Source organism: Lepidochelys kempii, chromosome 19 (assembly GCF_965140265.1).
Source record: "Lepidochelys kempii isolate rLepKem1 chromosome 19, rLepKem1.hap2, whole genome shotgun sequence".
Taxonomy (NCBI): domain Eukaryota; kingdom Metazoa; phylum Chordata; order Testudines; family Cheloniidae; genus Lepidochelys; species Lepidochelys kempii.
The window spans coordinates 11790716-11811176 of record NC_133274.1 but is presented as its reverse complement, the minus strand read 5'-3'; the positions used below and the strand labels follow the sequence as shown (position 1 = coordinate 11811176).

The window sequence follows — 20461 nt, the reverse complement described above, 5'->3', positions numbered from 1 at the left end:
TGATTACAGATAATATCTCGCCATCAAAGATGTTCCAATAAGCTTCTTTCACAGACTAGACTCCTTCCTAGTCTGGGCCCAATCCTTTCCCCTGGTACAGTCTTTGTTAGTTCCAGCAGACATCTCAGGTGGTAAGCAGGGGTTTTCTCATGGCAGCCCCTTTTGTCCTGCTCCACCCCCTTTTATATCTTTGGCACAAGGTGGGAATCTTTTGTCTGCTTGTCCCCACCCCCGCCTCATCAATGGAAAAGTACAATGATTAAGATGGATTTCAGTATCCTGTGACATGGTCACACGTCACTGTAAGACCCTGGCCTAGTCTCCATTCTCCCTGGGTTGGCCCACACGTACACAGGAAGGTTTGCAGGTAAATAAACCATTTCCAACCAATTGCCCTAGTCAATGGGAGCCATCAAGATTCTAAACCACCATTAATGGCCCACACTTTGCATAATTACAATTGGGCCTCAGAGTTATACTTCATATTTCTAGCTTCAGGTACAAGAATGATACATGCATACAAGTAGGAGGAATACATTCAGTAGTTTATAACCTTTGTTATGATACCTTACAGGAGACCTTTTGCATAAAGCAGTTACATCATATTCACACTCATAAGTGTATTTCCATAAAACATATGGAGTGCAACGTCACACCCAGGTCAGACTATCCCATGGTTATGACATTCTCCTGAGAAGTGGCAGATCCCACTTCAAATCCCTCCTCCCAGTGGGTGGAGGGGAGGACTTCAACTAGGGGTCTCCCCTGTAGAGTACCCTAACCACTGGGCTACGAGAGAGGTCCTCTCCCAGCCTTGGCTTCTTGCTGAAACCCCAAGAGAGCTTGCTGCAGAGAATCCAAGCGGAGGGAGGGACCGGTTTCTAAGAGTCGGAGGGGCTTAGCACATGCCTCTCGCATTGGGGCCCCCCCCACGGGCCATTTTTGGTGAGGAGCCAGCGAGCATGCTGGCTTCTACCAATCCCCTTCTCAGATGCCATCTCTCCCCGGTCATTGTACTGGGAGCCCGGCTGCCAAACCTAGCCTTTGTGAATCCAGTGTCCCCACGCCAAAGTTTCTGTGTGAATCTAGCCCTTCATCTCTGGGTGACCCTGGGCACGTTACTTAAATCGAGATTTTAAAACAAACGGCTCGTGTCTTTGGATGCCCAACCGGAGAGGTCATAAAAGGGCCTGATGTTCAGAAGGAGTAAGCACATGCCTCTGAAAACCAGGTGCCTCCAGGTGGGTAACCAAAATCGCCCTTCGCCCTCCTCCCTCCCTGCTTCAGTTTTCCCCAGGGGGGTGACAGTGGTGATGTCCCTCCTGGGAGTGGGGTGAGGGTGGAAAGAGGTTAATGATTGTAAATCACAGCTGGGGATTTATTTTGAATTTAAAATAATGTCCTTTAATGTGTAACCTTGAGTACAACATAGGTGCAAATCCTACTGAAACACCCTCCCCCCCCATCCCCACACCTATTATTACAACCCTTAAATCTAATCAACAGGACAGTTTTGGGGTGGAGGCGGGCAGCAGGGAAGCCTGTACAGCTGTCCTGGGGCTCTAGTACTTATCTGTATCACACGAGTTTCCTACTTCTCTGATTACCTACCTACCTACCCACCTAGATCTCTTCTGTACTTGCAATCCCTGGTGCACCTGTGAGGTACTTGCATCTTCTCCAATGTGTCCATCCTCACGCCACACCTGGGAAGACGGGGAAGTGCTGTGACCCCCAATTTGATATATGGGGAACTCAGGCGCAGTCTAGGGAGGCAAGATTATCAGACACACTCCTCAATCCCCAGCTAGTGGGAGCAGCTGCAGAAGTAGCCAGAGCAGGGACCTCCTGATGTCATTGTTCAGTGACCTCAGACCCTTTGTGATGGCCTTGACTGGACTTTCTCTGCCCTGTGACTGGCTGGTTTGCTCTCCCCGGCCCCCACATCTCTTTACCTCCCCTGCCTCTCTCACCCTCCTCTTTTCCCCTGCCCCTCCTCCGTCTTCCCTTCCCTTCCCACGCAGCTGACCCCTCTCCTAACAAAATCAATCACCCATTTAAAAAACATTGGTGGCACTGACATGCCATTCGCTCCCATCACATGGTTCACTCTGCTCATGTGTTCTACCCTGCCCCCCACCTGTGCCTGTCTGGCCTCCTTAGGGCAAGGGCTGTCTACTACTCTGTTCGTACCGCACCTAGCGCAATGGGACCTCATGCTTGGGTGGTCCTAGTAATAACCGCCATTATTTATAATAATTTATAATATTTATAATAATCCAGGATTTAGGCTCCTAAATCACTTAGGGCATGTCTACGCGGCACAGCAGCGAGTCTCAGAGCCCAGGGCAACTGACTTGGGTGTGAGCTGTGGGGCTAAAAATAGCCGTGTAGATGTTCAGGGCTGGAGTCTGGGCTCTGAAACGCAGTGATGGGAGAGGACCCTGACTGACACTGCAACATCGAGCCCTGCAGACAGCCCAGGACAGTTGATGTGGGCTGCCACCTTGGGGTTTTTTAGTTGTTGTTGCTGTGTAGACACACCCGTAGGCACCTCAGTCCCTTCTGAAAATGGGAGTTTGGCTTCTTGCATTAATTTAGATGGAATAACTGGGCCCAAAGAATCAAAGATGTTCAACATAAAACAGAGTTAAACAAGGTTCAGGGGCTGGGTATACAGAGACCTTCGCCTGCTTTGTCCCACGGCAAACCCCCCATGTAACCCTCCTTTCATTAAAGGAGAGAGTGTCAAAATGCACGGCGTTATGGCTTTCATTTGAACGATGTCCCTTGCTCCCTTGCGCTGGAGAGAGGCTTTTTGAATGAAAATCCCCTTGTTTGACAGTCTCTTCAGTGGCCATAACCGTCCCTGTGGGGAAAAGAGGAGACGTTAGTTGACGAGCGGGAGGTCGCATTGTTAATGTCTGAACCTGTTTCCCAGAAGACCAAACCAGACAGACAGACACACACACGAGAAAAGAACAGCAGAGAGAGAAGATGGAGCTTGTGCATCTGGGGTTGACTTGCAACCTCAGTTGCTGAAAAGGCACAGACCAGGGTGATCCGGGGTCTAGTTTTCAACCGGAACGCCCAGTTGAAAAGGGACCGCGGTGGCTCCGGTCAGCTCCGCCGACCGGGCCATTAAAAGTCCTGCAGGCTGTGCTGTGGTGCTAAGGCAGGCTAGTTCCTACCTGTCCTGGCACCGTGCTGCGCCCTGGAAGTGGCCGGCAGGTCTGGTTCCTAGGCGGGGGGGCCATGGGGCTCTGCGCGCTGAGCACTGGCTCCGCACTCCAGCCAATGGGAGCTCGGGGTTGGGGAGGGGGCTGTTCCTGAAGGGGAGAGCGGCATGCGGAGCCTCCTGGTCCCCCACCTGGGACCCGTCGTGGTGGCCGCTTCGGGGGCACACGCATCTGCAGTGTGGTGCCAGGACAGGGAGGCAGCCTGCCTTAGCCCCGCAGCGCTGCTGGCCCAGGTAAGCCCTGAGCCCCCCACAAACCCAGAGCCCCCTCCTGCACCCCAAACCTGCATCCCTGGCCCCACCTCGGAGGCTGCACCCCAAACCCCGCATCCCTGGCCCCACCTCGGAGGCTGCACCCCCTCCTACACCCCAACCTCCTGCCTCAACCCTCGGCCCCAACCAGTGTTCCCTCTAATATTTGACAGGCCGTGTGTGCAAAAAATTTCTTCTGTGCAAATTGTTGTGCTTCTGTGCACATTTTTTGGGTGTGCGGTGTTTTGCTGTGTGCGCGGGATTTAGGATCTGTGTGCACGCGCCCAGCTGAGAGGGAACAGTGGCCCCAACCCTCAGCCTGGAGCCCCTGCATCCCAAACCCCTCATCCCCCACCCCAGAACCGGCACCTCCAGCCCAGAGCCCTCACCCCCTCCCACACCCCAACCTCCTGCCTCAACCCGCAGCCCCCTCCCACACTCCGAATCCCTCGGCCGCAGCCTGGAGCCTCCTCCCGCACTCCAACCCCACTCCAGAGCCTGCACCCGCAGCCGGAGCCCTCACCTTAACTCCGTGCCCCACCCTGGAGCCTGCACCCCAGTTAGAGCCCTCACACTCTCCCGCCCCACAGCCCCCTGCCCCAGCCCAGTGAAAGGGAGTGAGGGTGGGGGGGAGAGCAAGCCACAGAGGAAGGGGGGATGGAGTGAGTGGGGGGCGGGGCTGCGGGGCAGGGCCTTGGGGAAGGTGCGGGGCTGGGGTGTTTGGTTTTGTGCGACTAGAAAGTTGGCAACCCTAGCACAGACCCAGCACGCGGTCTGATCAGCCACTCTGAGACCTGGCAAACTTGTACCAGTATCGGGGGGTGAGGTAAGGCGTTGCTTTTAGTCACCTCTTTTGGGGCACAGTCTCATAGCAGTGTTGTAAAATCTACGGTCTTGGCAGGCTGGACAGAAGGCCAAAGGCAGGGCGGGGGCAGAGAAAGAGAAGAAATAAGGTGAGGGCTAGGAAAAGGACACACTGGGTGTGTGTTTGACAAAGTCTCATCCCAGGTGGTGGTTGGGAGTCAGCTGGAGGTGACAATGTTATCTGGGTGTGTCTCTCTGGCTCGCTGTAGTCAGGACACCTCTCAGGATTAGGCTGATGAAGGCCTGGGATCCCAGGAGATGGAGGGGTGGCTGATGAAGGCCTAGGGTCCCAGGAGATGGAGGGGTGGTGGCCATGATGGTGACGCTTGCTCCAGTAGCCAGTTTTTCTCCCCAAAGTCTTTCTTTAAAGACCTCAAAGGGAGTGTGGGTGGACTAGCCCCTCCCCATCAATTAGGCCTAATAACCAACAAACCAATTTTGGTTCATTTAACTTCTGGTCTCATGTTTTGTCATTTGCCAGGTGTGATCTGAACACAGGCGTTGAGTTCTAGCAGGAGGCCTTTTTGTTTGGACTAATTCAGTTTTTCTGTCTTGCTTTTGCATCTTTTCCCATCAACACCTGTGGTTGGGTCATTGGGATGTCTCATGAACTTTCACTCATTCTTCACAGTGGAGCTCATAATCCCGAGCTCCTCCCACCTTTCCCAGTAGGAGGTGCTGTAGAGAATGGCACATGAGCACGAGCTTCAGGGGTGCTTGTGTAACCCACACACCTCCTGGGTGTGGTGCTCTGTCCCGTCTATTGGCACTGAGACCACTTGGAGAGAGAGACAAAATGAGTCTGCTCTACAGCCTTACCTAAGAACCAGTTGGCTTTTAGCTCACACGGTAGAGGCTCATGCACTAAGCTCCAGAGGTCCCCGGTTTGATCCCGCCCGCCGACAACCAGGGTCTGTCGGCATTACACTTGCATCTACTTCAGCAGGGGGTGCTAGAGAGAAAGGCGCATTGGCTGGATCTGGCTGTTCACAGCCTCTCCCAGCAGGAGGCGCTGTAGACAACCGCACAGTACTGCTGTCTGGGGGGAAACATCACAGCTGCTCGTTGCCAGCACATGGAGTCTCCGTAGACCTTTGTCCTGGGTTTCACTGGTGTCGTCTCTTCCCCGCAGCACATGTCGAGAACGAGGAGCAGTACAGTGAATCTCTGGAGAACTTCGGCAACAACCACCTGTCTCAGAACAATCACGAGCTTTCCACCGGCTTCCTGAACCTGGCGGTCTTCACCAGAGAAGTGACCGCGCTCTTCAAGAACCTGGTAAGGAGCTGCTGCTCTCAATTCCTGCACCCTCTGTGTTTCACTGACACCACACCCCCCACACCCTCCCCCGTCTTGGTGACCGGGGAGGAGACAGTGTGAACAGAGTGATCTGCGTGGGCACTTCTGGCTAAGGGACCAGGAAGCAGAGGGAGGGGTGTGATACCAGAGAGAGCGTACAGTGATTGTGGGGAGGCTGTTAGACCTGTGTCTTGGGGCAGCTCTTCTTTTGGGGACCCAGTGTAGGATGGTGGCCCTTCTGAAGTCTCCCAACCTCCGTCATGACACTGGGGTGTCTATCCTGCCACACCCCATAGCCACATCATGATGAAACATCTCCATGCGATAGCCCGAGGGATATGCTGGGTGGCTTTCCGCCACCTGTGATGTCAAGGCACAGTGGCCTGGTCCCGCTTGGGACCCTCATGGATCATACTGAAACAAGAGACGAGACCCAAGCAGGCCACCGGATCCCAATTCCCAACAGGGCTTGGGGGCAGTTCCAATCCAGAAGCTGAGTCAGATCCTCTGCTGGTGTAAACTGGAGTAGCTCTGTTGAAGTCAGTGTAGCTCTGTTGATTTGCACCAGCTCGGAGTCTGACCCTGTCTTTTCAGTGACCCTGAACTGGGGCCCTGAATCCAAATGCTTCATCAAGGCCAGTGAAAGCTGAGAATCTTTCCATTGACTTCAATGGGCTTTGGGTTAATCTCTTAAAGCGTAAATGTTGGGGGTAAGCAGATGGCGTGAACGTTCCTGAGTTCTAGGGTGTAGAGATCTCTGGGTCTCCCTCTTTGGCTCAGATCCAGGCTGCTCTAAAATCATTTTAAAAATTGGCCAGTTTTGTGTGTCTCCCGCATAGAGTCTGGATGTGCTCCAACATCACTAAACCTGAGGGGAAACTCTCTTGTTTCTTAGCTGGTGGAAAAACCTTCTTCCTCTTGGAACCGACGGATCTCGCTGCAGGGAATCCTGCATTCACCTGTGCCAGGTCATGCATGTGACATTTAACATGAACATGCACATACATACCGGGGTAGGGAGAGCTCAGACGTGCGTGCACTTCCCTTGGGGGTCTGTGCGCACGCATCCTGTTGATACGGGTACTTGCCTGGGACACGAGTGTACCTTTGATGCGTACGCACTGGCTCATCCTGCTGTGTGTCCAGGGGTACCAGCAGGAATGTTGAGTTCATGCAATAATGTGGAGGCAGGTCTATATGCCCAGGGCAAAAGGCAGGTGCACACGCCGCACGGACAATACAGGAGCAGATCTCAGGCTAGCCTGCAACACGACCTTTCCAGTCTCCGAGCATTCAGGACAATAGGGCATTGTTTGGCAGTGCAAATCTCCTAATGATTTTAGCTTAAGTTGGGCCCAACACGGTACTGCTGATCGAGGGAAAGGTAATTAACCAAGTGCTTTTCTTGGCTGTTACTGTCGTTTATAAGCTTTAAAGCCTTTGTGGTCCAATTCCCTGTCAGTCTCGCATGCATCCTCTCGTGGCCTAGCTGGAGGAAAATCTCCATAACACTCCCAGCCAATTCCGGGTTCAGGAAAGATCAAGGACACCACTGATGCAGTTGCCTCGTTGCTTGCTAAATCGAGCAGTGTAGAATTTGTTGAATATCCTGTATCAGAGGCTTATCTCCTACCCTGGCTGGGACAAGGACTCGGGGTGGGAGGAGGCCGATATCTGTTTCACATCAAAAGCATCTATGATCCTTTTCAGAGTAACAGCCGTGTTAGTCTGTATTCACAAAAAGAAAAGGAGTACTTGTGGCACCTTAGAGACTAACCAATTTATTTGAGCATGAGCTTTCGTGAGCTACAGCTCACTTCATCAGATGCATACCGTGGAAACTGCCTATGATCCTGTTTGCCAAGAAGGGAATCAAAACACAGCAAGGCCTGTCAGAAGGAAGGAGCCGAAGGGAGTGGGGACAATGGATAGAATATCAACCTAATTAAAGAGGTGGGGGTCTTAATGCCAAACTGCCTGAGGCCAAATTAACCTGAAATCTGGTTCCTTCAAGACCTTTCAGTCCCTACATGGTGGAATCTGTGCTGAGAAGAGATCGGATCCCATGATGCTTTGGACTAACAAGCTCCCGAGGAAGTTGGGTCCGTGAGAAATGCGGTCAGTGGGAAGAGCCTGGCCTCTTGCCCGCGCTCCCTGGTGGAAGTCAATGGGGTTGCATTGTCATCCCACCTCAGACAGCGTTTCCCCCAGGTCTGTTAACGGGAAGCCTGAAGCAAACGCATTCAGTAGCCCCGATAGAAAATGGGGGGGGAGGGGAATTGGGGGAGGAAAAGAAAGCTTCATGAAATTTTCCTCGGTTTTGGGTCAACATTTCATTTGGTTGGAAATTCTCCACCCCCTCCTTGTCCTCAGCAGAACTTAATTAAGCAGGGATCTTGGAGGAGCTGTCCTGGAAAAGGCGTAGAACTGGTTGCTCTGGTTAACGGGCTGGGGCAGAGGCGAGTCTTTCCACTTATACACACGCACTTGCATGACCTGCACTCCTCGCTGTTCCTGAGTATGCACACCCTTCAGCTGTGTGAAATAGACACTCAGTGGGACCTTCTTAATTGCTCCCTTCCCCGCTCCGAGTGCTTTTCCAGGCAGGTGAATCCCTGCAGGCCAGAGAAGTGTGTGTGTGTGTGTGTGTGTGTGTGTGTGTGTGTGAGAGTGAGAGAGAGACAAGCGAGCACCCAGATAGCAGGGTATGAAGGTTACGTGCTGGCACCTGGATTCCCTTCAAGAGGGGAGGATGCTGCTTGCTCCTGTCGCTCCCTGGGCAATCCAAACTCAGTTGCTCACCAGGCTTCCCTGGGCCTTCCCCAGCTACATTCCCCTGTTGTGGCCCCGTGGTTGTGTCCTGCTGCTGACCCTGTTCCTCCTCTGCGCCGGGTGTGGTATAAATGCTTAGAAGTGGAGAACGTTGCCTCTAGCCCCTGTGGGAGGGGTAAGCCCCTCCCTGGCCCCCTACTGCATAACACTCGGCAGGAAAGCATGACCCCTCCGTGGTACCCTGTGCTGTCAGCCGGTGCCAGGAGGGCATTGCTCGCTCCGGCTGGCTTGAGCCAGTGCACTGAGGTGGTCCAGGCCTTCTTGGCACATGGGTCCCCTGGGGTAGACTGACTGGGCCCTGATGCCAGGAGTCCTGGTCTAATGATTTAAAATGGTTCTAATCCCATTGTGCCCAGTCACTTCACGCCACGCCCCACCCCACCCCAGAGACCTCCCCTGTGGGGAAGCACAAAGCAGGTCTGATCACGGCCCCCTCCCGCAACAGCTGGGGCTGGCTTTGGGCAAGTGCCAGGTGTTTCTGCCTGTGGGGGAGGGGATGCTCTTTAAAAGTTCATCTGTTCATTCATGGGAGGGGAGAGTGTAGTGGGTGCGTGGAGGCTCAGGTGAGATCCTGCTTCTGCTGGAGCCTGTTGCAAAACTCCTCTGACAGCCGTGGAGCCAGACTGGCCCCTCGGAAAGCTGGTCGCTTGGTGAAAGTGAGGTTATGAAATTGGGATGAGCGCTTTAGAGCCCCATAGTGGGTGGATGGGGCCATAGACTCCCCCCTTGCTCTTTGCAACGCAGCCCTGCCAGTGGCCCTCAATCCTGATCCCGAGCCCTGGGCACCCCCCCCCCCACCCACACAGCTCTGGCCATGCCCTCACTCCCGACCCACAGCCCCCCTGCTATTCTAGCCCCTGGGCTTCCTCCCCCAACCCACATAAGTCTGGCCATGCCCCTCATTCCTGACCCGCAGCCCCCCTGCTATTGTAGCCCCTGGGCTTCCCTCCTCACCCCGACCCACACAGCTCTGGCCATACCCCTCGCTCTTGACTCTCAGCCCCCCATTCTAGGCCAGAGTCAAGTGTTTGGGGAGGGGTGAGTTGAGCCAGTGGAGCAGATTAAAGAGAAAAGTGCTGAAATAGGGTCATGGGGACCTTCCAGAAAAGCTGGACTATTCCTGGGCTCCAATCCAGGCCTGAGCCTGGGTGAGTGGGGTGGCAACCTGCAGCCATCCCAGCAGGTGTGTTCAGAGTTGCCCCCTGCCTCTGCGTGCTGCAGTCAGCCCCCCGGAGCCCAATGCTTTCAGGCTGCGTTCTGTGTGTGGGTCGCAGCTCTGGTCCCCGGCTGCATTCATTTACCTGGCTGGGCGTGTGCAGGCTTGTAACTTTCAGCAGTAAATCGTGTTTTCTCATTGCAATGTATCCCGCTCCTTTCTCGATTCCTGGCAGTGTTTATGCCACCTCCACCCCTGGTCTCCCTGTAGTATTTCCTCTTCCCCGCTTTGCCTTGGAAAGCGACACAGATTCCACTGACTCAGTGAGCCAAGGCCTCTGGGTTTGCTTTAACTTTCTTTTTCTGCCAGTGTTTCTGCTTTCCCTCTCCCCCCATCCAAACCTTGGCCAATAGTTCCCCTCTCCTCCACGCTTCCCCGCCCCGAATACCACTTCATAATGAGGCGTGGTGGTTTAGTGGTTAGAGTAGGCAGGAATTGGGTGTCAGGACACCCGGGTTCCATTCCCATCTCTGAGAGGGAGAGTGACTGATATCATAGTTACAGTGTGGGATGGCTACTCGAGGGACCATTTCCCAGTTCCGCTGCTGGCTCTCTACAAACGTTCTCAAGTTGTGTTGGCTTTCTGTGCCTCAGTCGTCCCCCCCAACAAACAAACATTTGTCTGGTTTCACAGTACTAGCCATGTTAGTCTGTATCCGCAAAAAAAAAAGAAAGGAGGACTTGTGGCACCTTAGAAACTAGCAAATTTATGTGAGCATAAGCTTTCCTGAGCTACAGCTCACTTCATTGGATGCAACATTTGTCTGTCTCCCCGGGGGTTGTGAGGGTTAATTAGCATTTGTAAAGTGCTAAATGTCAAAGTGGGGGGAGATCAGTGGTGGCTATCTGAGAGGCGGGGGGGAAATCAGTGGTGCTATCCCAATAGGCCGGCATCACGTGTGACTCTTCGGTGAGGGTGCGAAAGGCACAGGCATTGGCATTAGGGCTGTGGGTAAGAACCCCCTCAGTCGTGGATCAGGCCCCGTTGTGCTAGGTGCTGTACAAACAGACGGTTCTGGTCCCAAAGATCTTAAAATCCTGGTTGTGTGAGCATCTCATAAACACTCAAGAGTTTATCCTCCCCCGAGGAAGTAGGGCAGGATTGCGATCCCTGTTTTACAGATGGGGAACTGAGGCACAGAGCGTTCCAATGGCTTGGCCAAGATCACACACAGTCTGGGGACCAAGGAATTCATCCCAGATCTCCTGAGTCCAGGGCTCTAACCACTAGGCCATCCTCCCTCTGCAGCTGAGCCTCCTGGCTTGCAGTCAAAACGCAACATCAAGTGCGGAATGGTTGATGGCCTTTTGCGCCTGCCCCCCATCTCTGAGCTTCTGGAGGTTGCTGTCCTAACCCTCCCATTTCCCCACCTGCACCCCTGGAAAACACCCCATGTGGGATCAGAGCTGTGGTTTCACGTTCCAACATGGATGTCCCCCCAGTCACATGAGAGATGCCAGTGAAGGATTCACAGGAACCCCAGTGATGGTTTGAAACTGCCCCTATTCCCCCTCCTGTCCCCCGAAACTCTTCTGGCTGCAGGGAGCTGGTGTCCCACTGGAAGCCTGTTCGGAGGGACGTTCCAGGTTCCTTCCGATGCTGGGAAGAGGCTTGTGTAGCAGTGCTGGCAGCTTCTCGCGCTCTCTGCTGCAGCATTTAATTTTGTGCCGCTCTCCTCCCCTGGAGAACTGCTTTGATCGTTGCCTTCGGGGTGGCATGGGGGTGGGAGGGGTGCTTGGACTAACCTCCCACTGACGTGGTTTGTGGTAACAGCCCCACATCAGACATCTTGCAGCCATCCCCAGCTAACCAGCTACATCTGGCACAAAGTGGGCCCTTCCCCCTCATCTTAACGGTTAAATCCATGCCAGCTCTCCCAGGTGGCCAGAACCTGCCTGGCTCCCTGGCTCTTAATACTTAGCAGGGATGGGACTTGCCTGACCTCTTTGATCCCGAAGCTGCAGGGTGCAGTGTACCCTGCCTGTGTCCAGTCCTGGGAGGAGGAGAAGAGGGCTGTTACGCTGTGGTCTGGTAGGGATGGTACTGGTTTCAGATTTGGGAGACCTGGCTCTGCCACTGACCTGCTGTGTGCTCTTGGGAAAGCCCCTTTGTTGCTCTGTGCCTCAGTTTCCCCACTTGCTCTTTTGTCTGACTGTTTAGATTGTGAGCAATTTGGGAAGGGACTGTCTGTTTCTCACTAAGTGTCTGTGCAGTACACCGCATAACAATGCCCTGATCTTCATAATGCCGAGAGGCCCCGATTGTAATACAAAGATTTCCTTTAAACCCACCGCTGCGGTGATGCCTCCAAAACACTGGTCTAAGGTCAGGCCGCTGGTGTGCTGTGAGGTAATCTGATGGTAATCCTCTTGCTGTTAGCCGGTGTTACTTCCTTGTCTGGCTGCCGTACTCCTCTGTTGTCTCTCCTGTTAGACCTGGCTGGTAAGCTCTTCAGGGCAGAGACCTTCTTTTCAATATATGTGTTTGGCATGGCTCTAATCTCTCATTGTGGCCTTCAATCACTGCTATGATACAACGAATGAATAGCCCAGAGCGATATTTTCTATTGTTAGTTGCAGTGTTCAGATGGCCTATGGAACAACCTGCCACAGGAAAGTTGTGCAGCCAAAGCCTCGTGGCTATGCTTTTTAAATACAGCCCACATACTGTCTCAACAAGAGGATGTCATTCCCCAGATTGACATGAAGGGAGCATCGTGCAGTGTGTCCACTAGTCTCCAGCTCCAGATTCACCAAGGGACATTTGCACTCCAGGACCCATCAGCAGGGGCGGTTCCTCTGTAGTCAGTCGCACACACCAACAGGTCCCTACCTAGCTTGAGTACCAGTTTTGTCTCCCTTGCTTACCAGGGGTCGCACCCTGCCTGGAACACACTCCAGCACCTGGGGGCACCTAGTGGCTAAATAAGGTACTGCTGGTAAACCAATTGTCCTATGGGTGCAGTGGCTGGGCAGCCGGTGCCGTTAAGGGCTGAGGGGCCTGCACCAGCCGCTTTGTAACCAGTCCTTGTTTTGCTGGATTTTCCAGGTGCAGAATCTGAACAACATCGTCTCCTTCCCCATGGAGAGCCTGCTAAAGGGGCAGCTGAAAGATGGCCGGCTGGTAAGATCCCACTCAGGTGGTGGGCACTTGATGTGTGGAGGTGCAAGATGGCAGGGGGGAACCCAGGAAGGAAGGCTGCCATTTAATGTTGCTGTGTCCTTGTCTGGGGTTGGCTCAGGATACGGACCCTGGACTTCAGGAAAGCAGACTTCGACTCCCTCGGGGAACGGATGGGTAGGATCCCCTGGGGGACTAACATGAAGGGGAAAGGAGTCCAGGAGAGCTGGCTGTATTTCAAGGAATCCCTGTTGAGGTTACAGGGACAAACCATCCCGATGTGTCGAAAGAATAGTAAGTATGGCAGGCGACCAGCTTGGCTTAACGGTGAAATCCTAGCAGATCTTAAGCATAAAAAAGAAGCTTACAAGAAGTGGAAGGTTAGACATATGACCAGGGAAGAGTATAAAAATATTGCTCGGGCATGTAGGAATGAAATTAGGAGGGCCAAATCGCACCTGGAGCTGCAGCTAGCGAGAGATGTTAAGAGTAACAAGAAGGGTTTCTTCAGGTATGTTGGCAACAAGAAGAAAGCCAAGGAAAGTGTGGGCCCCTTACTGAATGAGGGAGGCAACCTAGTGACAGAGGATGTGGAAAAAGCTAATGTACTCAATGCTTTTTTTGCCTCTGTCTTCACGAACAAGGTCAGCTCCCAGACTGCTGCGCTGGGCATCACAACATGGGGAATAGATGGCCAGCCCTCTGTGGAGATAGAGGTGGTTAGGGACTATTTAGAAAAACTGAACGTGCACAAGTCCATGGGGCCGGATGAGTTGCATCCGAGAGTGCTAAAGGAACTGGCGGCTGTGATTGCAGAGCCACTGGCCATTATCTTTGAAAACTCGTGGCGAACGGGGGAAGTCCCGGATGACTGGAAAAAGGCAAATGTAGTGCCAATCTTTAAAAAAGGGAAGAAGGAGGATCCTGGGAACTACAGGCCAGTCAGCCTCACTTCAGTCCCCGGAAAAATCATGGAGCAGGTCCTCAAAGAATCAATCCTGAAGCACTTACATGAGAGGAAAGTGATCAGGAACAGTCAGCATGGATTCACCAAGGGAAGGTCATGCCTGACTAATCTAATTGCCTTCTATGCTGAGATTACTGGTTCTGTGGATGAAGGGAAAGCAGTGGATGTATTGTTTCTTGACTTTAGCAAAGCTTTTGACACGGTCTCCCATAGTATTCTTGTCAGCAAGTTAAGGAAGTATGGGCTGGATGAATGCACTATAAGGTGGGTAGAAAGCTGGCTAGATTGTCGGGCTCAACGGGTAGTGATCAATGGCTCCATGTCTAGTTGGCAGCCGGTATCAAGTGGAGTGCCCCAAGGGTCGGTCCTGGGGCCGGTTTTATTCAATATCTTCATAAATGATCTGGAGGATGGTGTGGATTGCACTCTCAGCAAATTTGCGGATGATACTAAACTGGGAGGAGTGGTAGATACGCTGGAGGGCAGGGATAGGATACAGAAGGACCTAGACAAATTGGAGGATTGGGCCAAAAGAAATCTGATGAGGTTCAATAAGGATAAGTGCAGGGTCCTGCACTTAGGACGGAAGAACCCAATGCACAGCTACAGACTAGGGACCGAATGGCTAGGCAGCAGTTCTGCGGAAAAGGACCTAGGGGTGACAGTGGACGAGAAGCTGGATATGAGCCAGCAGTGTGCCCTTGTTGCCAAGAAGGCCAATAGCATTTTGGGATGTAGAAGTAGGGGCATAGCGAGCAGATCGAGGGACGTGATCGTCCCCCTCTATTCGACATTGGTGAGGCCTCATCTGGAGTACTGTGTCCAGTTTTGGGCCCCACGCTACAAGAAGGATGTGGATAAATTGGAGAGAGTCCAGCAAAGGGCAACAAAAATGATTAGGGGTCTGGAAAAACATGAATTACGAGGAGAGGCTGAGGGAACTGGGATTGTTTAGTCTGTGGAAGAGAAGAATGAGGGGGGATTTGATAGCTGCTTTCAACTACCTGAGAGGTACTTCCAGAGAGGATGGTTCTAGACTATTCTCAATGGTGGAAGAGGACAGGACAAGGAGTAATGGTCTCAAGTTGCAGTGGGGGAGGTTTAGGTTGGATATTAGGAAAAACTTTTTCACTAGGAGGGTGGTGAAACACTGGAATGCGTTGCCTAGGGAGGTGGTGGAATCTCCTTCCTTAGAAGTTTTTAAGGTCAGGCTTGACAAAGCCCTGGCTGGGATGATTTAATTGGGGATGGGTCCTGCTTTTGAGCAGGGGGTTGGACTAGATGACCTCCTGAGGTCCCTTCCAACCCTGATATTCTATGATTCTTGTGTGTCCAACTCCTTGCCAGGAGTGGGTCCTTCCACCTATGGTAGATGGCTCCCCTGTGTTTCCTCCTTGATTGAGTGCAGCACCTCTGTGAGGCTCTGCAATGGCTCATGCTCATACCCACTGCGTTCGGGCAGCCTCCTGAGACCCACGGGAGACGGGCTGCCCTGCTACAGATCTCGGGAGTCAGGAAGGGAAAGCCCTGACCTTCCTTAGCTCCCTGTTCCTGTTACAACACACTGTGTAGACATCTGCTGGGGTGAGGACATGGACAGTTCAGAGTTGCTCCCTGGTGGTGTTGAGCACCCCAGGATCTGAGGTTGGGAGATGCCTTGGCTATTGTTGCTTATTCATTGCCAAAGGCTTTTATGGACTGCTCAGAGCAGCCCTCCACACTGGAGCGCCCTGCCTTCCCCCGACCAAAGGAGCAGGGTTCCCATCACAGCCAAAGCACTTTCCTTCCGCACCTTGATCACAGCAAGGAGACAGAGCTGCCTAGCAAGTCACATGGCCCTCCGGCCACAGCCAGTCCTGCAGCAGGGCCCGCAGTGACCAGACCAAAGAGCATCTCCTGGGAGTTGCGTTAGTAATATTCTTGTGTGGCTTATAAGTGCCCGGAGGTCCCAGCTGAGAGCTGGGACCGTTGTGCTCGGAGCTGCACAGATATGGGGTGAGAGACCGGCTCTGCCTCAGAGAGCCGATGGGGTAACTAGAGCAGCCTGGTCTCTGTTTTGGTTGGGGAAGCTGAAGCACGGCGCAATCAAAAGGTGGCCAAGGTCATACAGGGAGCCTGTGGCAGAGGCAGGGATTGGACCCAAGTCCAGGGCCTCCCCCAAGAGATGATCCTTCCCCCCAAAGCAACCTCTTAACTCTGCTTTGGGCCAGACTCGACCAGCAGCAGAGTTTGTCCCTTCTCCTGTAAGGGCCTCTCCCCGGCTGGCAGGTGTTACGGGGCTAAAGCCTTTGAGGGGCTGTTACTCTCTCCAGTTCCAGCTCCTAGCAGGCCCCAGTCTGCTAATACCTGGGGAACACGAGACATGTCTTCCTGTGCCCTGGGAACCTGTCACCCTGTGCCTGTCATGAGGGGATCCTGGAGGCCAGTCCTGCACCGGCGTTCTCTGGAGGGCAGCTCAGAGCTGTGGCTGAAGCAGCTGCAGCCCTCGGGCATGTTGCGAATGTCCCCCGGGGTTGGGCAGATCTGGGTGCCGCTGACATGTCTAGTGTCTTGCATGCCTGGCTCAAGCGGGGTGGTCTGGGTGTGCACAGCCTTCTCCCCGAGGGGGCAGGGTTAGGGGGTTCAGGGAGGGGCCTAGGGGAAGAAATAAGGCTGGCAAAATGGTAACCGCAACTCCCTCCCCCATCCCTGGCTCTCTGGTCCCATCTCCTTGGCGCCTCCCGAGCTGCGCCCTGAGAGAGCCTGCCAAATGGGTCCCTCTGGACTGGGGACTCTGGCTCTTGTCTCCTGTAGCGTGAAAAGCTGGTTGTCCCTCAACAAACCACTTCTCCCCTGACCCACCACGTTTTCCCATCCATCCCTGCCTTTGCCTTCCGCTGCTGGCTAGAACTGGCCCCAAGAGCTGAGACTCACATGGGTCTTTCTGCAGGTTCCGCCTCTGCCTTGTGATCTGATTAAAGCGTCTCCCTGCACATAGCAGGGCTTGTGATGTGGCACCGGGAAGCAGATGTGCCCTTCGGGGTGACCCGGTCTGTACCTGGTGGTGGGGTGGGGCTGAGGACCCAACAATCTTCTTCCTCCCCATCCCTTGGGGTAGGGGACTAAGAATACCAGGCAGTCTCTTCTGCCACCTGATCGGTGGGGGTGTAGAGCAGGGGGGGCTGTCCCTTCTTCTGTCCCCCCTGACCTGACTCCGGTGGGGGTGGAGTGGCCTCGGGGCTGCAGCGCTGCTGGGTCATGCTTCCACATCTGTGCTCTGCTAGAGTCAGAAGTGTGTGGGGAGCCCAGGACCACAGTGGTGGTGGGGACAGCAGGCCGGGATGGAGGTGAATGGATGGGACTGTGTGTGATGTTGCACTCCATATGCTTTATAAAAATATGTGTTTAAGTGTGAATATGATGTAACTTTATGTGAAAGGTCTCTCAGTAGTCTCAGAGACCCCCTTGGGACTGTCCCCTGACATGCTGAATTTACCTCTGAACCCGTTTTCCCTGCCAGCTTGGGACTCCAGAACCCTGCCTTGTTGAGCCAGACACTCTAGCCTGCTGCAACACACACCCAGGTCTGGTCCACATGCCCCAAAGCTTCAGAGTTTAACCAAAAACTGCTCAGCAGGTCACCTATCTCCAGCACCCAGACACCCAGCTCCCAATGGGGTCCAAACCCCAAATAAATCCGTTTTGCTCTGTATAGAGTGTATACAGGGTAAACCCATAAATTGTCTGCCCTCTATAACACTGATAGAGAGAGATGCACAGCTATTTGCGCCCCCAGGTATTAGTCACTTACTCTGGGTTTATTAATAAACAAAAGTGATATTTTATTAAGTATAAAAGTAGGATTTAAATGGTTTCAAGTAATAACAGACGGAACAAAGTAAGTTACCAAGTAAAATAAAACAAAACATGCAAGTTTAAGCTTAATACATTAAGAAACTGATTACAGGTAAATTTCACCCTCAGAGCTGTTCCAATAAGTTTATTTCACAGACTAGACTCCTTCCTAGTCTGGGCCCAATCCTTTCCCTTGGTACAGTTCTTGTTAGTTCCAGCAGGCATCTTAGGTGAAAAGCAGGGGCTTTCTCATGACTGGGACCCCCTTTGTTCTGTTCCACCCCCTTTTATATCTTTGGCACAAGGCAGGAATCTTTTGTCTCTCTGGGTTTCCACCCCTCCTTCTAAATGGAAAAGCATCAGGTTTAAGATGGATTCCAGTATCCTGTGACATGGTCACATGTCCTGTGATACCCCCTCCATTCTTCCAGGGCTGGCCCGCAGGTACACAGGAAGGCCTGCAGGTAAATAAATCATTTCAAACCAATTGCTCTAGTCAATGGGAGCCATCAAGATTCTAAACCAACATTAATGGCCCACACTTTGCATAATTACAGTAGGACCTCAGAGTTATGCTACTTATTCCTAGTTTCAGGTACAAGAATGATACATTCATACAAATAGGATGACCACACTCGGTAGATTATAAGCTTTGTAATAAGAAAAGGAGTACTTGTGGCACCTTAGAGACTAACCAATTTATTAGAGCATAAGCTTTCGTGAGCTACAGCTCACTTCATCAGATGCATATCGTGGAAACTGCAGCAGGCTTTATATATACACAGAGAATACAGACTAACACGGCTGTTACTCTGAAGCTTTGTAATGATACCTTACAACAGACCTTTTGCATAAAGCATATTCCGATTACATCATACTCACGCTTATAAACATATTTTTATAAAGCATCTGGAGTGCAACGTCACACTGTGTATAGAGAGCCTAACCCAAGAATAGCAAAGGATGCGCAGTGCTGTCCAGCCCTGCTCTGCATTGGCAGGAGGGGGAGATAGGCCTGCTCTGTGCCCGCCTGCCCTTTTCCTTGGCAAGTAGGATTGGTCCCTGACTTTCCTGAGGCGCTGCCCTCGCTAATTGCTGCTCCCTCTGTGTTGCAGGATTACAAGAAGCAGATTGAGAAGGCCTGGAAGGATTATGAGACTAAAGTGTAAGTAGTCGCGTTGCCTCTGGCAGGAACAGGCTGATCCTCCTCCTCTAAACAAAGGGGTTTTGTGTGGGGGCTGCAGCTTGGGAGGTGGCCGGATCCTGTCAGCAAACGAGGTCACCGGCTGTAAATTGCAGGCTCCCGACTGGCCAGGCTCCAGCATAAGTTGCTGGTTAATGCCATCTGGGTGTTGAGCACTAAAAGGAGATTGGGGCAGGAGAGCTGGCTTGGGGGAATCTCCTGGCTCCTCCAGCCCCTCCTAGCAGGAGGCGCTGTAGAGAATGATCCTGCATCTTGGCGGGGGTTAGACTAGATGACCCTTGCTGTCCCTTCTAACCCCGTGGTTCTATGATGGGGCTGTATGGACCAGTGCAGGAGAGTTGGCTGAGGGGGAAGCTCAGAGTTTTGCCTCTCCCAGTGGGTGCCTCTCCCAGTTGGGTCTTGCCAACAAGAACTTGGGAGTAATCCAAGAGCACAGGAGGTTGGTTCGGTCTTGACTCTTGCCTCTGGCTGTCCTGTCTCCGCAGAGCAAAGATCGAAAAGGAGAAGGAGCGAGCCCGGATAGCGGGTGTCATCCAGGCGGAGCCGTCGCCAGCGGAAATCGCCGAGGAGACACACAAGGAGCGCCGGATGTTCCAGCTTCAGATGTGCGAGGTGATGGGCCTTTCCGTGCTGGAGAACGGAGCTGGGGAGGGCAGTAGGGCCTGGAGCAGCCGTGGGTGCTTTTATCCGGTGAAGCTGGGGGTTCTGAGGCTCTCTACACTCCTGTGGTTCCCATGATATCTGATCCCTTCACGCACAGTATGTCACTGCCTTGTCAGGACGGGAAGGATCAGTTAGGATGGGGAGTTGAGGTGTGCAGAGACTTGCCCGCAGTCTCAATCAGGGAGTCTGTGGCAGGACCAGGAATTGAACCCAGCCCTCCTAATCCCAGTCCACTGCCTTAATCACTGGGCCATCCTTCCTTAGCTCTAGCCAGGGCACTTTCTGGTGGAAGAACCCAGTGATCTGTAGAAAAAAATCAAAGCGGACGAAGGAGTAAATCGGCCGTCGGTTACCCTACCCAGCAGCCATTGTTGCTTGGATACTTCAGGGATGGGTGCTGGAGAAATATGCCAAGGGATCAACTCCTGCATGTCAGGGTGTGTGGGGCAAGGAGGGCTTAGGGCCATGTCTCTCTTAGAACCGGGATATGCTCCTTGTCTGCATTCCTCTGCAACAGCCGCTCCACCCCCCTGCGCCCTGCTAGCCCGCACCTCTCAACCTGCCTCCTGTCTGCCAGCCTTGCTAGGCCTTGTGCCTGCCCTGCCTTGCCTGTATCCAGGCCACTGGCTAAAATTCGTGTCCCTCCCCTGGTTCCCAGCCATGGGGACCTGGTAGCAGGGAGTGCTAGGAAAACAGGCCGAGGGCATGAATGGGCAGGTTCCCATCTCTTCCCTCCTCCCAACCATCATCCCTGCTGCTGGGGGCTCCTTCTCCCCCACCTCCACCCCCTTGGCCTAAGTGCTGGAGCGCCCCATCCTGGCCATGGGTTAGGGAGCCTCACGGCTTCCTGTCTGAGTATGGAGCCCCTTGAGCCCAGTCCCCTGGGCCCTGGCCTGCCCTTCACAGTGCAAGGTGAGTACAGCCCAGCTGTGGGCAATATCCCAATCTCTCTGACACTCAAAACTCCCTCC

At 53.2% G+C, this 20461-nt stretch overlaps 1 protein-coding gene across 4 annotated transcripts in view; it reads left to right on the top strand.

The window, feature by feature from the left end:
- The window catches only part of ASAP3 (ArfGAP with SH3 domain, ankyrin repeat and PH domain 3), a 72598-nt gene that overhangs the window by 18308 nt on the left and 33829 nt on the right, over positions 1–20461 (top strand). For all 4 annotated transcript variants that reach the window (XM_073317921.1, XM_073317920.1, XM_073317919.1 and 1 more), the window contains exons 3-6: positions 5487–5632; positions 12751–12825; positions 18739–18788; positions 19313–19439. In XM_073317921.1, the coding sequence (XP_073174022.1) occupies positions 5487–5632; positions 12751–12825; positions 18739–18788; positions 19313–19439 (398 nt within the window). The remainder of the gene's footprint in view (positions 1–5486; positions 5633–12750; positions 12826–18738; positions 18789–19312; positions 19440–20461) is intronic.